Source organism: Spodoptera frugiperda, chromosome 26 (genome assembly GCF_023101765.2).
Source record: "Spodoptera frugiperda isolate SF20-4 chromosome 26, AGI-APGP_CSIRO_Sfru_2.0, whole genome shotgun sequence".
Classification (NCBI taxonomy): Eukaryota; Metazoa; Arthropoda; class Insecta; order Lepidoptera; family Noctuidae; genus Spodoptera; species Spodoptera frugiperda.
Genome location: NC_064237.1, coordinates 4,940,500 through 4,957,197, shown reverse-complemented (window position 1 = coordinate 4,957,197; position 16,698 = coordinate 4,940,500). Strand labels below are relative to the sequence as shown.

The window sequence follows — 16,698 nt, the reverse complement described above, 5'->3', positions numbered from 1 at the left end:
TTTTTACCAAGTAAATGTTCGGGATCAAAGCTTTCTGTGTGCTATAATTCTTAAGTGTGCCAATAAAATACGAATAGGCACACACTGCTACAATTTATGTTGGACGGAATCATAAATCATTTGCAAGGAGATTTGTACTGCTAGTAAATAGAGTATAGAGCATGCGTAGTACATTATGACTGTTTTAATAATCTATTTGTAAAAATGTGTAATTTTGATTGAGTCAATGTCAGCAAACTCATTCTTTTTTATAGATTAGGGCATTGACCTTATGTTCATGACCTAGCTATCATTTGATAAACACAGTTACGTATTGAGGCTGATAAATAGTTTAACTGTATCAGTAACAAACTCATTATCTTTTATCATCTCGGTAAGTCGTTTTTTACGACACGAATATAGGTTATTGACACAACTAGTTTTATGTTAAGATAATATTAATACACATCTATTTAGGAACTGGCATAAAGAGATAGTTTTTTTTTTTTGTAAATGAGCATATGGGTCACCTGGTAGTAGGCAATCGCCGCTGCCCATGGACGCTTGAAACACCAGAGGCGTAGCCGACCTTTTGGGGTTCGGAATTTAAGGGTTGTTGTAGAATCGGGATTTGGGAAGATTGGGAAGAGGAGTAATTGGGCCTCCAGAAACCTCACTCACACCACAAAACACCATGCAAGCGCTGTTTCACGTCGGTTTTCTGTGAGGCCCATTCGTGCCAAAGCATGGCTCTCTCATACTTGATTTACTTATCTTATAAAAATCTAAATTATACGGTCCATCACTTAAATATCGTTCCAATAAATATGATTTCAGAGTAGGTAGCTACATCTGCTACATCAGGTACATGCTTGAATTAGTTTTTTGGTGTATCTAGGGGCAGTGGCCTAAAAGTCAAATAAATGTTGACAAAAAACGAACAAAGCACCGTTTTAAACTGTTACTTAGTTCAAATCTATTATTGTTATTCGCGATCAAGTTTTTATTGGTACTGAAAACTACTATCATGGAGTCACGTTTCGCTTAGAATAGCTTGATATTGAACATCATTACTAGAACAGTTCAAGGAATTTTTACAAACATGTCCTCCTTTTTTGTAGTCGGTATGTTTGTTTTTTAAATAAAATTGCATGTGATTGTCCATACATTAAGGTGATATTATCATCTAAATATAACTATTATCAGACATCGAATGCTGCCAATGTTTATTCTGATTAAATTATTATTGGCTTTTATGTATCAGATATTTACTGCTGCTGTCAGAGACATTATTTTCAGTACAAAATCGTTACTAAGGAAAAGTTCAAATAAACATTAAATGTCTCTTGAGTGCGGTAGTTAGTGTCATTACGGTTCATTACTTCATACCCGATAAAAATTATGAAGATGATAGATTTTTATAATATTGTACATGTAATTCTTGTAGGAACATATCATTGAACATTCCATTCCAGTTTGGGTGGTCAAACATCAATAACAATAATGGCCAATAACTACGCTTGTCAGACATAAATATCAGCTATCTGCCTAATATACTCGTTGCAAAATGGCCCTCACGTATAGCGTATGTTAATACAATTATTCCCCCGTATCCGACAGTGACGAGTCCAAATCAATTGAAAAGTCATTTGTATTCACAACTAGTTACAAGGAGATAAATATAAGAGGACACGGATTGCGCTGACGGATGGCCCTGAATCGCCACTTCCAATCATTCAGTCTATCATTGTGAACAAGAAGCATTGTTTTAGGCTGGCTGTCTACATCGGGCGCCTTGTTTCCTGCAATTCGCATTTAAATAAGGACGTCCGCTTCCTTCGCAGTTTTGCATACGAGAAAGTTATCGGTAAAAATCTTTTTATTAGGAATTGATGATCATTTATAAACGGAAGATCCATTCCTGACTTTTATGACGTTTCATTATTCGTTGGCAAATAAATAAAACTATCAAATTACACAGTGTTTTATAGCCTCGTAATTTTAAACGTGGCTGATGTAGATTTATTGATAGTCTGTTGTTATATTGACAGGTGTTACGAGCGAGGAATAATGACTCTAGTTGATATTTGAGAAATTATTCCTTTGTCGTCTCTCTTGATTTGCATCTGTATACCTAATCAATTACAAAAGACCTTTGCTACGGTAATTAAGCCCTGACATTGTCCCAGCTAATCAATTATCCTTAAAATAGCGCAACAGACAGTAGGTCAAGTCGCATCTGTAAAACTAATCAGCGCGAAGCCTCACGTATTTCAGACCATGAAGGTTGTAATTACAGCATAGAGAGGTTCTTCTTGATGTTTATTAGATGGATCCGATGAAGAATATTATTGCGGAGTTATCTCTCTGGTCATTTAATGCTATTTGTTCTTGACCTGACATGTATTTTCTAATGAAAATTCCTTCATGAAGTCTAATGGCACGTGACGATAAATTATAAACTGCAGTCGCAAGGGCACGACATGGTAAGGGTCACGCGTGTGATCGTTTCACAATGATAAGTTTATATGTACCTAGTCTATGAAGCTATCCTACTCTAATAAAATTATTATTATTGCAGTATTTAAAATTCCTAGTGAGTGATATCGAATATGTTCAACTAGACAATAATATAATACATGCCCGTGGTACATAAATGAAAATGTAGTTGTGTCATGGAAAACGTAGTGGGTCAGCCGGTCAGGTTACATGACGATTTCCTCTTTTTATTGAGAGTCGACCGTATCACATTGTGTTAACGTGTCAGTGTTATAACGTTTATAGGAACCTACTTAGTTAATGTATTGAATAGACGTCAATCGGCAACAAGCGCCCTTTCCTTAAACCTTGAATAATAATCCGAAATGGCACGAGAAAAATACATTATTTGTACTTGAAGATCTTTCAATATATTAAAAGGTATCTTGTACTCACCTAAGAAGAAGGTTGAGAGAGCTGTCATTCCTGGTCGTGGGCACATCTTTGACACTTGAAGGTTCGCTCCGAACTCCTCGCAGTGAGAGCCTCAGCTGCCGAGGGATCGTGCTGAGGAGGCCGCTGCTATTTCTCCGCTGATTAAGGCTCTTGGATCGCGTCAACTTGTTCGCCTCCAGATCCTCGGCTTGAGGGTTCTTGGACACCTCCTCACCGCTTCTAGAGATAGTTGTACTCGACACATTAGTCTTTATTATCGTAGGAACAGCAGTGTTCACCTCTCCCAACAGTTTCTCCCAAGGCGACGCGGTGAGGTCCTCCTCAGAAATCGTTTCGAAACTCCGCGGGCCGACCGACGACGAGGTCTTGTCAGACATTTTGAACACTAAGTGGGTAAGGGGAAGGCAACGGAACGATAGCACAACAGACACCTACAGGGCACTTCGTCACTTTGGGTTTTTAGTTTCTTGACAGCACTTCACTCTTATCATAATATCCATTTGTAAATCATAATGTTTGGGGTAGAAATGTTGACACTGAAACAAACAGAAAAGAGCTCTTTAGTAAAATAAAGTCAAAAGACCAAAAGCAGAGTATACGCTTAAACATAACACACGACACATATGTATAAAATGTAAGTAACTGCGATGCTTTCATAAAATCTCTAAAACTTTTACTTTTACTGAAATTCTTATATATGGAGTTACATGCAATAAACAGCATATGTGACGGCCGTTAATATACGCTTTCGAGAAACCGACTGCAACTGATTTGCAGAAATAACACTAAAACAACAGAAGATGCCTTTCTAAATGATTTTCTTCAGCATCGCTGTGTTATTGTTTGAAGAGAAAGGTGTTCTTTGCTATTCCTCGTTAGCCGGACATATGTAAACAAGCCGAGCTAGTCTTAATTAATAGGTACACAGACTTTTAGGTTGACTAACAGTTAATTATGTCGACATTTCAAACTGAAATGCTAATTGACATTTAGAAATGTACACTTAACCTGTCGTTACTCTCGTTCGAGAGTATTTTTTGTGGGATGTTTTTTATGATTGCAAATTATAAAGAGACGACGAGAAAGTTGGCATATAATTGTATGTTATCTGCCTCTATTTCACAATCGGCTGTACCATAAAAGTGCGCAAGCAATTTCATTTCGCATGCCGAGGCCCTGTTCAATCAAATGATTTCTATGGGATGATTGCAAATTCATTATAATAGACGTGAATTATAGATAATGGGTTCCGGATTGTTAGTATTTGGCCTCTGTCGTGTGTATTTTGTACTGATGTACTTACACATATGGAACAAACAATTTGGTTAGGAGTACGGACTTTTTGTCACCGGAGAACGTTTTTTGCCTGAAGTCGAGATTTAAAAGTCAATTTAGCCCACTTAGACAGAATTTTTATGTGCCGCATCAGTAAGTATATTATGTGTATATCATAGTCCATTTTTTCTAAGACGTAAAAACATAAGCTTCCAACAGTGATGCTCTTAAGTTAAACTACTCGTACTTATAATTTAATTGTTCGTCTTGCGTTAATTTTCGCGAAAGCGAATCATGTCCCTAATTCGCGGCTTAATATGTAAGCAGAGAAAGTGGAACATGCGTTTCTTTGTACCGCTTTTTAATACAACAAAAAGCTAATTATATTAAAAGGTAATTTGTAGAGATTTAGATGATGGTGAATTAATTTTGCTACTCGTTGTAGACTGACTGTCGCTACATTGGCTATTCTAAATGTGGTCTGTAGTATTATTTCGTAGTGAGCAAGTTAGTGATGATTCTTTGACGTGACCTTGAGTAGTCAGACGTCCGATAAATATTTGTCTCGCCTTTTTTTTATTGGTCGCACTGGTGTTCTCAAATCAACGCTAATATGGCGTCCTATACGCATGCAACCGTCAAAATTCGAATTCCAATAAATGGAAACGATACAGGTTGTTAATAAATAAAAGAAATTGTATGTTAGCGAAGTAATTGCTTGATTAAATAATATAGAGGCTATAAAACAGTTTGTCTTCGCCGAAATTCTTTGTAAAAAGGTAATACATTATCAGACGTTTAGCAAATATGAGTAATATGACAATGAATTTGTCTCTTATTTAAATAAAAGAAAAATAATGAATATTTCGAGTTGTACGTGGAACAAATTCATTCTGCATGCAGAATTCCATTAACATGAATTATTTCAAGAAACAATATGGCGGTACTGGTGACCAATTAATTTGAATTTATGTATAACGGAAAATTTTAATGTTGGCAGCTATTATAGTGGTGTATGCTTATATCTCTAGTTATATTCATTTGTTACAAAATGTTTAGGATAATAATTTATATAAATGTTTAATATAAAATGGGATGCTACTATAGCGTACCAGACATGTGTCGCAAAACAGAATAACAAAGAAATGTAGATCAGAATGTTCGATGGTTGAATTTATAGAAATAGGTATTCTTGTTTTATCGCCGGATCATGAAACAAATTTAGTGTAACCCTACACTGGCGGACTGTGGCTCGTTCCACCCAACGACACTATGGCTGATCGTATTTTAAACCGTGGCGTTTGCCAAGTGTCCCGCGGTGCTCGAATATGGGTCAATGCTCCAGTCACACGCTGAATCATGAACTGATATCCACCGGCCCATCACTGATGTGTTCTGACATATAACGTCTAAATATTGGCCAGTTCCCCAAGAAAGACTTTGATCTCCCCAAAAATTCCCAGAATTTATCTGATTTACGTTCTTCCGGAAAAGATTTTTATAGAAATGATTGTGATTCGCGTGAACTCTAAAAGCGTTTTTAAAACGAAGTCAGTAACATCAAAAAACCGGGTTTTTGTTATAAATACGTTAAGAAAGTGAAATACTCGTATCTCAGGTATATTTCCGTGACAGAATTTTATTGCAAAATGATTTACGATTCAAATTCTAATTTTGTTTCGTAAATTCGTAATGAAGTATGCAAATATTGTCCTAGGATATCAGATATTAATTTAATAACGCTATAATCGTAGCAAAAACTTGGTTGTTAAATCTTTATCTTGACAAGAGTGATAAATAGTACGGGTGGGAACTTGGAACAATGCGTAGACCTTATCTTTAGCAATTATTTGCTATCAGACCCTGTCCTGCAGAGCCGGTTCCTCGCCACATAATTTAGGCCGAGAATTTAAAACCTTCTGTAGCCTCAATAAAGTACATGTTCAATTAAACACTACTCTTTAAGGGTATGCGATAAAACTTGTTCAATTGGAACATGAGTAGATCCATCAAAGAATAATTAATTGACAGATAATTATTATTTATTTTGTGAAACTTAAACTGTAAGTATAATTGCATCTTTATGAGAGCATTCGTTGGATCATGGCTTCAAGGAATTTGTAGGCAAGTTTAATGAAAAGTAATTGAAATTACATGCATTGCTAATTGAGTTTGCTGCATTGAACAAATTGTTGCATTCCGATTGTGTTAATTGATGGAGGTTTTTATATTGGCAGTAATAAAATGTGAGTTTAATAGTGAAATGTTCAAGGTTCGTTGCTATTTATTGGCTACCGAATGGTTAATAATAGTTTACTATTCAATAACTCTTCACCTCATAACTTTAGTCGTATGATTTTCCGCCCACATTATTTTTGTACTATAGCTTATCTGTGGACTAGAATTCAGGCGCACATGGTTGAACTGCCTTTCGGTTCCACTCGCGTGTTTTGTTTCTAAATGTAGAACTCAGATAGTTCACATTTCTTGTATGAGTTATGCATTGTTTATATGACCCCCTTTGTAAGGGGTCGTAAATCGTCCAATGACTTCTTCTCCTACCTTGGGTGAGACGAGAGACTGACAGACTCTTACTGACTAAAAAACACCCCGTTCCTTCGCAGCTCCGGTTATATGACCCCTATCACATACATTTTTCTTATATACGCATAGACCATGCACGTAATGTTATTAATTATATTTTATACCATCTAACAATGACAAAGGCAAAGGGAAGTAAAGAAAAAGTGTGATTCAACCAGTCTTTGCATTAATATTCCTGCTACGAACTATTCTATACACTTACTACCGAGTAGCCTGCTGTAATGTCTATTCAATATGACCGTATGGAAGTCACGTTTAATATTTAATGTTCTGCGAACACATTCAACGAGGTGCAGACGATTTGAAACTATAACTATAGCCTTCCAATGTCTGGATCGATACTTATTAGCTTAAATGATTGTAATGATATTCGTCGAGCTTCACGATCAGTCTTTGGCTTGGTGTTATAAACAAGTCGATGTAACTTTATGTATCTAAGAACTGCTTTCCTTGATACATTGAGTTACATCAGTCTATTTGTAACTTGAGTTATTTTTTGATGTTAATATTTTGCTAACTGACCTTCTTATTTAAATTAAACTTTTAATATCGATAATCAGATTATGTGTCGTAGTTTAATATCACTTTAACAGTATAATTTATTGGCTTAAGCTGTTAAATTATGCAGGTTTTTACTAATAAATAAATTCTTCACCACTGCTAGTATCAAATCTTTTTATTTCTTAACAAAAGGGAATAAGTACACTTTTCATCTGCTATAAATCAAATACTTATTAAAAGTCTCAATAACGTGTATCATCTACAGTACAACGCTCTATTTGTAAACAGACCGAAACCTAGAAAATCCAATACAATCTACAACCATAAGTAATTTAAATAGAAAACCTATTCACAAGGAACTCTAAGACACATCACATGACGAGCGAACTAATCAGTCTTTGTTCTCTAACCAGGTATGAGGCAAAGGATGCAATTACAGCACCTATTACAACCATATTAACATAGCTATCTGCATGGAGATCCAGATTACTCAGTACATACGTACATTACTGACAATCATACATTATGTACTTGAGGAGTAATCGGTAAAGGGTCACGCTGTGTTTTGTTGTCAAGATCATTTATATTATTATTTAAACTAGTTGTTGCTTCCAGCATCACCAGGCATCACCCGTGTGATGAAGGGAACAGTAGCCTATGTTACTCTATAGCAAGAGATATCAAAATTGAATCCCAAAATCCCCCATTTCACGATGAAAGAAAATCAAACATGTAAACAGTAGTTTACAATAATCAGGTACCATATTATATATGCTTTTATGTAGTGTAAAAGTTATCCCATCAAAAACATCCTGTAAAAAACCCAAGTCTCGCAGCTCAATCTTTCTACCGTCAAAAGTTGTGAGATCCATGTAATACCAAGTCGGTTAATCTATTTAGTGTCTACTTGAAGGACCTTCTGTCTTAAGTTATTACATAAGTTATTATCATGCCAATATTAAAAATATTTAACGTTTTAAACAAATAGATCGACTTGGACATCGCTTGATTTGATTATTAGTATGTATCACACTACACAGCACGACGGGCCAGCGACCAACAGGAACGAGAGTTTCAATCGCGTGAGGCGCGAGAGACTAAAGAATCTAATATAATATTGTAATATTCATTTTGTTTTCATGCGATGTCCAAGTCGATCTATTTGTTTAAAACGTTAAATATTTTTAATATTGGCATGATAATAACTTATGTAATAACTTAAGACAGAAGGTCCTTCAAGTAGACACTAAATAGATTAACCGACTTGGTATTACATGGATCTCACAACTTTTGACGGTAGAAAGATTGAGCTGCGAGACTTGGGTTTTTTACAGGATGTTTTTGATGGGATCTCACTTCTTTTTGTAGAGCCTTTCTTTTTGATACCATCTACTTCTAACGAATTTTGTTAAAGGTCTTATGATATTTTCTTATTTTTATATGTAGTCTTCCTCTTATTCTTTTCCGGTACTACTTCTTGAGCTTCAGCCACAGTTTTTCTCAAAGCCCACTCCCTGACTTTACTATACTCCCTCCCTTGCCTCATATGGTAGGTACCTATCTACACCTATTAAATTTATAACCACCACCAACCACCAACTGCATAAATAACTTTGTAATCCTATATATTTATATGGGATTACAAAGTTATTGATGCAGTTGGTGTATTTGGAAAACTGGACCGAAATTACAAAATATTTAAGCTTTCCCATGATTAAGACACTAAACTCTATATGTATTCCAAATATGAAGCTTCTAAGTCTGCTAGAAGTGCCTTGGACTTTTGATGATCGGTGAGTCAGTGAGTGACAAAATTTAGAAACTTTAACAAGTTGTCATTCTTTAACTACTGGTTCAAATCGACTGAAATTTTAAATATTCCGTGTTTATACAATGCCGGATTAGTTACTGAAGATTCAGGTTTCTTGCTTTATCCACAACCGAATTATAGGGGGTCGAAAAAGGCCCGAATTGCTTCGAGAAAAGGATGGTACGGCCGTGCCGCTTTTTTTTTGCTCGACTTGGCGGGGGCACTGCCGTGCCCCCAGATAGACATGCTAGTAAACTTTCTTTTTTACAATGACTACTTCTTATGTAATACATGCCTCATTGATTGGGTGTTCACAAGTCGGAGTACTAAGTAATTCTATCTTCATATTAGTCTATCAAAACAGAATAATTATTAGCTGTTGTTGTAATTTTTTTGTCTATGACAATTCTTTTGGACATCATCAACAAATTGATTAATGAGTGGTTATATCTTTGCTTTTCTAAGTAAAATACTTTTTGTGTATGAAAGCAACATAAAGGCAACGCAAGTGTTGATTAGTATAGAATATATAGTCTTGTTTACAATATGCTGAAATTATCAATGAATTCAAATAATAAATCTTTAAGATAATATCATTATCTATAATCCAGTGAAAATAACAAACAAATATTTTCTTTTCATAAGTCACATTTATAATTAATAGATACGTAGTTGATTAAACGAAATGATAAATCAAGTTTTGTAGAAAATAAAATCACAGCTTTATTTTAGCATCTGATTGCATCCGAAATTTTCAAAGACCTTCAATAAAAATGTCTCGGTGTTGTGTTACAATATTTAATGAGCGACATAATATTTAATCATAGTTTCAATTCCGTCCGAATTGCTTCTACTGTCAAAGTTAGTATCGTCTAATTTGTCTCATCATGTGGTTCTAACGAGATATTTTGCGACACGACGAGTTCACTCACGTGTGTGTGTGTGTGTGCGTGTGTGTGTGTGTGTGTGTGTGTGTGTGTGTGTGTGTGTGTGTGTGTGTGTGTGTGTGTGTGTGTGTGTGTGTGTGTGTGTGTGTGTGTGTGTGAGTGTGTGTGTATTTGGACCGAAAAACCGTACGCTTTCACATGTTTAGGCGGACGATACAAATTAACATCTGTCACTAAGTCGTCACATGGGCAACCTAATTGGCCATTTTGGTCCTTTCCGTGTCAATGAGCTTATAGACTACAAAAAGTCCACTCTCGCGAATAATGGATGCCAATTTATATATCCGTGTTTATTATTTGATATTTAGAATACGGTCAAGTCAACATCAAACTCAAAAGAGTTTTAAAAGAAAAGTGTAACGAATAACGGTCAGCGGTAACAATCACGACGTGATGCTATTTCAGTATTTTCTGAGTTTCCATTAATAACAAACAAAGCACGTTTCATCTTTGATTCATGGCCAAGGAAAATAATTGCACACAATTTTCTAGAATCGATTTCTTGACAGCTATATCATGACAGATCGAGAAGTCGCAATCACTATAAACTGCTGTACTAAAAATGATGAAATTTTTTCTATTAGTTATTAACTTGCTTTAAAGAAAGGTTTGATATTATATATGAATTAACTAATGACCGACAAGCAATCACACGATAGCCAAATGATCAACATAGCAAAAAATATTTACGAACAAACAACAATTTATTAAACACCTCTTATGTGGGTAGAGACTATAAACATTTTACTACACATGAAATAGTTTGATGTGATGATAAAATATCATGATGAAGACATTCGATATTTACGAGAAAGCGTTTGACTATTGGTACTATTTAATACGAGTATACATTTATCATTGACTCAGTTACACTAATTTCAAATTAGTGCGATTTCTAGAAAGTTCACAATCGTCATAAACGACCAAAAATAATATTAATGTTAGTCCTGTGAGTTTAATTTCGAGTCTGTGACATTAATTTAGTCTGGCACAGAATTTAATGATACACGACGCGAAACATGAATAGTGACGCTTGTCATCAATATATCCATAATTTTTAAGTACATAGGAGCATTCAACTATAATTTTGGGTCTTTTGGCAGAAATTTCAGAGATTATACTTAGATGTTTGACCTTAATCGAAGGAGAATTTGTTTGATATGGCCGTTCTTGGAACAGGATCGCTGGCCATCAAAGCACACAGACCATGAACACGGAAGCCAACGAACTTTATTATTATTATTAGTGCAATTTCACTCTCTCTCTCTCTCTGTTCTCCGTAATAAGGTTATTTCCGTGGATCCGTGAATTCGTTCCAAGCATACATATCTACTGTCGTATATAGATCATTGGCCTCTACACAAACTGGTACACGATAAAGAGGAAAGGACTCATTCATTATTTTATTAATTCATTCTCTAATACAATTAAGGAATTCATCAAGGCTTATGTAAAACATGTGAATCACTAGATTCCACTATACTGTGTTCAACAGATAAAAGAAGCCGATAAGTTAATTTCAACCTAAACCTAACTAGACAATAGTTCGATTATTCTTTGAAATAGTCAATACAGCAGATTGACGAGGTAGAGTAACATTAAAGTAATTGACAATTAAAATACTTATTCAGGCACTGTAATTCAAGCTAAGAATAAATAAACAAAAATTAAACTGATAACTTAACACTCTTGGACCCATGGGAAACAGTTATGAATAGTTTTATTGCAGACTTGGAAATAATATGAGATATAACAGCTTTGAAACGAGACAATGCTGACGATATCACAATATTGTCGTTATGGTGTCACTTGACAATGACATAGAACTTACAAATCATGATAATGCGACCGAATTAAGATGTCACTTAGGTGGCGCTAGTTATGGGAGCAGTTTTTGTACTGTCGTTGTTTGAACATGTATTAGTTCCAATTCTATCCGCGTAGATGTTTAAGTTAGTGGTGTTATATTTCAGTATCCGGGCTACTTACATCATTGTTCGTTTTGATAAGTAATGGGAACCGACACCGCTGTTGCTAGACAGCTGGTTTCTACATATCGTTCGTTGCTAAGCAAACTTTTATGTAACCTCTTTCTAGTTCGGCTAAACTTGCGTATAGGATTTGAATCTCTGTGTTAGTTAAAATAAAATTGAAAATTAAACGTCACATAATAAATCAAATATATTGTAAAGTACTTTCTCTTGGTTGTGCAATGGATTTTTTTTTAATGATTTGCGGATTTTGTATTGTAGTGATAAGTGACCGTAGAAAATTACGGTTTCACGGTCTGGCGACTCTATTTTCAATATCAATAGTCTTACTGATGCAGTTAAAATTTCTGTGAAAATAAAACAAGAATCTTGGTAATAGAAAATTAACTTGCATACATAATAATCATGAAGTTACATGTTTTGTCGATGCACTTTTTGGAGCTTACACTTTATTTTAGCTGTAACAATTGTCTTGTTAATTTTATAGTTCAGGAAGCTGAATGTTTATGATTAATATTAACTGTCAGTAACAACGTATTTTTAAACTTCGTTTGTATATAAATTAATTTTTGTGCTACTGAAAATGATAAAATCGGCAAAAATTCACACTAATTACTTACTCGCCCTAAAGAAAAACCCAAATACTTTGCTCGATACGGGAATCGAACCCGAGACCCCAAAACAAAGAGGAACACTCAATAATTTGTTATCAACATCATCCAGTTAGTCCGGTCATCATGTAAAAAACGCGTTAATCACTGACGTATGTAAACATATACATATATAATGAACTCAAAGATATTGTAATCATCAATTGAAACGTGATTGAAACTTCCAAACTCTAGACCAGCGTTGCTCAAATGTCAAAGGAAACCAGATAACCGGGCCAAAACAAAATATTGGGTCGTAACTTCAAAACTGTCTTGGTTTAAAAATATTCCCTACTATCGATCGCGTATAAGATGCCAAAGTACTAATAAAACCATTTTTCATTTTATTACTTTGATAAATAAATATGTATTACTTTACCTAATGGCACCAGATGCCAGATGGGCAATGAGGTCGTGTAACAATTACCGGGCTATTGCAGAAAAGCTTTTGAAAACACTGCTCTATACTGTTTCTATGAATGTTCGAATGATTACACATTTTTATTTGATGGGGGAAAATCATCCAGTGTCTTCTCTCCCCTTGGGCGAGGCGAGATGGAGTGTCAGACTTTTACTGACTTAAAACCACCACGTTTCTACTCCTGCTTTTCGGTCCGAAGCCCCAGTAAACCGCTAGGCAGTCCGCAGCTCCGGGCATCAGCCCTACTGGGCCCCATCTGTGGTGGTCTAATGGCTCTTTGAGGAATGATTACACATAAGGTCTGAATCTCGAGTACTATACCAGCGAATTGCCAACATCATACTTCATTGTATATATACTAACATAGCAATAGACATTAATTGAAATGCCTTTGATTGAACGATGTTATCTCACGAGTAGGACAATCTTGTGCACATGGAATTGATCTAGAACTGCTGTGTGATTACATAAACATTAAATCGTAAAGTTGTGTCTGTTATGACTTAAAGAAATAGAGCGAGGTGCGCTTTAACCTATTATATATGGGTTTATAAGACAGAATAGTAAATACATCGTGTCTCGCGTGAATACACGTTTCGGCACACGGGTTAATGGTAAATAGAAACTATAGTAATCTGTAGTCTCTGTGGCACTGTTATATGCACTACTGTCTATAATGCTTTTAGTTTCGCGATTAAAAGCTTGTAGGTAATATAATCCTAGATTCAATCACATAGGTACAAATATTTGTTCATAATTTTTGACCCGCTAATAGATAAAAAAGTAACTTTGGATAATGATGGCTAGTTAAATAATTTAGTCTTAAAGTTAACAAACTGTGATCAATAATCGTGTAATTTAAAACCAATCAAAATGACTAATGGAAAAATTCATTACTATTTATTAATATGGGAAATATCGCTTGGAATTTTTTATCTCAACGTAATTGAATTATACCTACTCCTACTCAATTATTTTAGGATGAAAAGATGATTGCAGGAAAAGTACCTATACAAAAAGTGTTATTTTTTTAAACACACGAAGAAATAGTAACAGTATAAACTACTACTAATCAGTTTATTCTTTATAATGCTTCATGAATATAGTTATTATCGGTTTTGTTATAAAATTAATTACGATCCGTGATGAATTTTAATCTTTGACCCTGCACGTGGCTTCGAGTTATTTTGGATAGACATGCGAATATGTTTTGGAATCAGTTCTTGAGCTAAAATGGCTGTTTACATCAGATTATATCGTTGTACTAGCTGTAGTTTATTTTAAGATTTATATACTTCAACTATCAATTAATACATTTATATTGTTCAAATCATGAGACTTAACAGTTATTATTAAAGCGCGATAAGAACAATATCAGTACGGATTATTATATAAAGTTTGTATGTAATTTTAAGATTAAAGAATCTCATCTAAATCCATTCAGTAGTATTGTATATTATCCATGCATCTTTTAAGTACTTATTAAGCTTAAGGAATCTAGTTCTGTGGAATGTAGTTGAAATTTAGCATTTTGCACTCAATATTTTGCACAATATCTCAGTGATTGGGCCAGACCAGTTGTTATTAGATACGACCATTGTTTTTATAAAGTTGCGTCAGACAATCATTAGACTTTCTGTGTAATATTTGGCAAATATATTGATTGTCGATACTTTGTATATTTTTTATTTGCTCATACTTATTTTTATATAAGGAAGGATATAAATGACACTGAAAATAAATTAGTTTTAAATATAGTTTTTCGGTTGAACGGGAAAATACAGTTATCTATACATATAATAAAATCGTAGAAAAGTGCTGTCTGTACATTGAAAATAAAAATAAAAAAAATAGCAGGGGTTATTGTTATGTCGATGTCGAACCCAAAAATGTAATTAACTTTTTTTTGTCTGTTTGTCTGTTTGTCTGTTTGTCTGTTTGTCTGTTTGTCTGTTTGTCTGTTTGTCTGTTCGTCTGTGCGCGCTAATCTCAGAAACGGCTGATCCGAGTTGGATGCGGTTTTCACGAATATATTGTGGGATGCTTAAATTTACATTTAGTGTTTGTTTCATGTCAATCGGTTCATAAATAAAAAAGTTATGTCAAATTAAAGAATCACGTCGAACATTCTATGCTTATACCATTAATCTCCGCAACTATTTGACGGATTTGGTTGAAATTTGGTAGAGATATAGTTTAGAACCTTAGAAAGGACATAGATTTATTTCAAAAATCAAAAAATAAAAATAAGAAATAAATTATTTATAAATAATTCTATGTCGATCGTTACACGACTTCGGTTCATGTTATTGTTTTAATTTATCGAAAAAAGTAAATAAATAGTAAAAAGGTATGAAAAAAATAATATCAATATAATAAAACATTTAGTACAAAGAAAATGCTCTAACGGAGTATAGATAATTCTATGTCGATCGTTACACGACTTCGGTTCATGTTATTGTTTTAATTCATCGAAAAAAGTAAATAAATAGTAAAAAGGTATGAAAAAAATAATATCAATATAATTAAACTTTTAGTACAAAGAAAATGCCCGAACGGAGTATAAATAAATAATCCAAGTTGTCTTTATCCTCGATAGATGGCGTTGGGATCGAAATAGATCGCGCTATGGTTTCGTTACATTCATTTGGTTGGGTATCGGCCGAGCGCTTCGGTACTATCGTAGAAAAAGTGTATTATCAGTCGTATGATTATTTGTCTGTAGTGGTCCTGCTGTTTCGTATATTCTAAATTGGTTTCGTTGTATTTGTCAATTAATAAGTTTATTTGTTGGGTTTTCCTGGTTTTTTGGTTAACCTATTTAACGTAGGTTTAGTTTGATATCGATTATTAGTAGTGACTGTAGTTAGTTTTTTTAATAAAATTGTAAGTCTAATTTTTTTTTTAATTAGATTAGATTTAAGTCGTTTCTTTTAAATTATTTAGTTTAAGCTTGGTTATTATAGCATAGAGGATAGGTTGTAATATAGTTTCTTTTTTAATTGTTATAAATTCGTAATTCGTAGCTTTCTTTAGTTTTAAGTTAGTTTAAGTCCGTTTTTAAACTATTTTTTCAATGCCCTAAGTGAGTATACATCTATTAAATTCAAACGCAGAGATCATTATGTTGATTTTTGAAGAGTTCCCTGGAATATCTTCCACATCTCATTTTTGAAGAGATCCCGCGAGATCGGGAACTATGTGGTTAAAACCAAAAATTTGCCGGAAGTCACTATTCCACGCGAACGAAGTCGCGGGCAAAAGCTAGTGAGTAATAAAATAACAAGTACTATAGGTACCTAATACCTACTTGAAACATTTCACGGATTTTTCCATACACCATTGTTGCTACACACAATATTCTTTTAGAAATCATGTTCTTTTAACTAGCTACAATAGAATGCGTTGTCGTCTGCTAATTAACCGACTATAGTTTTAATAGCTTTGCAAGACATGTCTTATATGACACGTGTTGCGTCTCAGTATGAAATTAATCATCGCCTAGGTATTAATTGCTACTTTAAACAACCTTGAACATCGGTGGTGTTCATTGATTACCTAGACCAAGAAGTGATTTAGCGTTTAC

The 16,698-nt window shown here is 34.3% G+C and overlaps 1 protein-coding gene across 2 annotated transcripts in view; it reads right to left on the bottom strand.

Annotated features, from left to right (window-relative positions):
* LOC118264615 (G protein-activated inward rectifier potassium channel 3) overlaps positions 1-16,698 on the bottom strand; it is a 49,973-nt gene that overhangs the window by 28,781 nt on the left and 4,494 nt on the right. For both annotated transcript variants that reach the window (XM_035577184.2, XM_035577183.2), the window contains exon 2: positions 2,914-3,449. In XM_035577184.2, coding sequence (XP_035433077.1) covers positions 2,914-3,290 — 377 coding nt within the window. In that variant the 5' untranslated portion in view covers positions 3,291-3,449. The remainder of the gene's footprint in view (positions 1-2,913; positions 3,450-16,698) is intronic.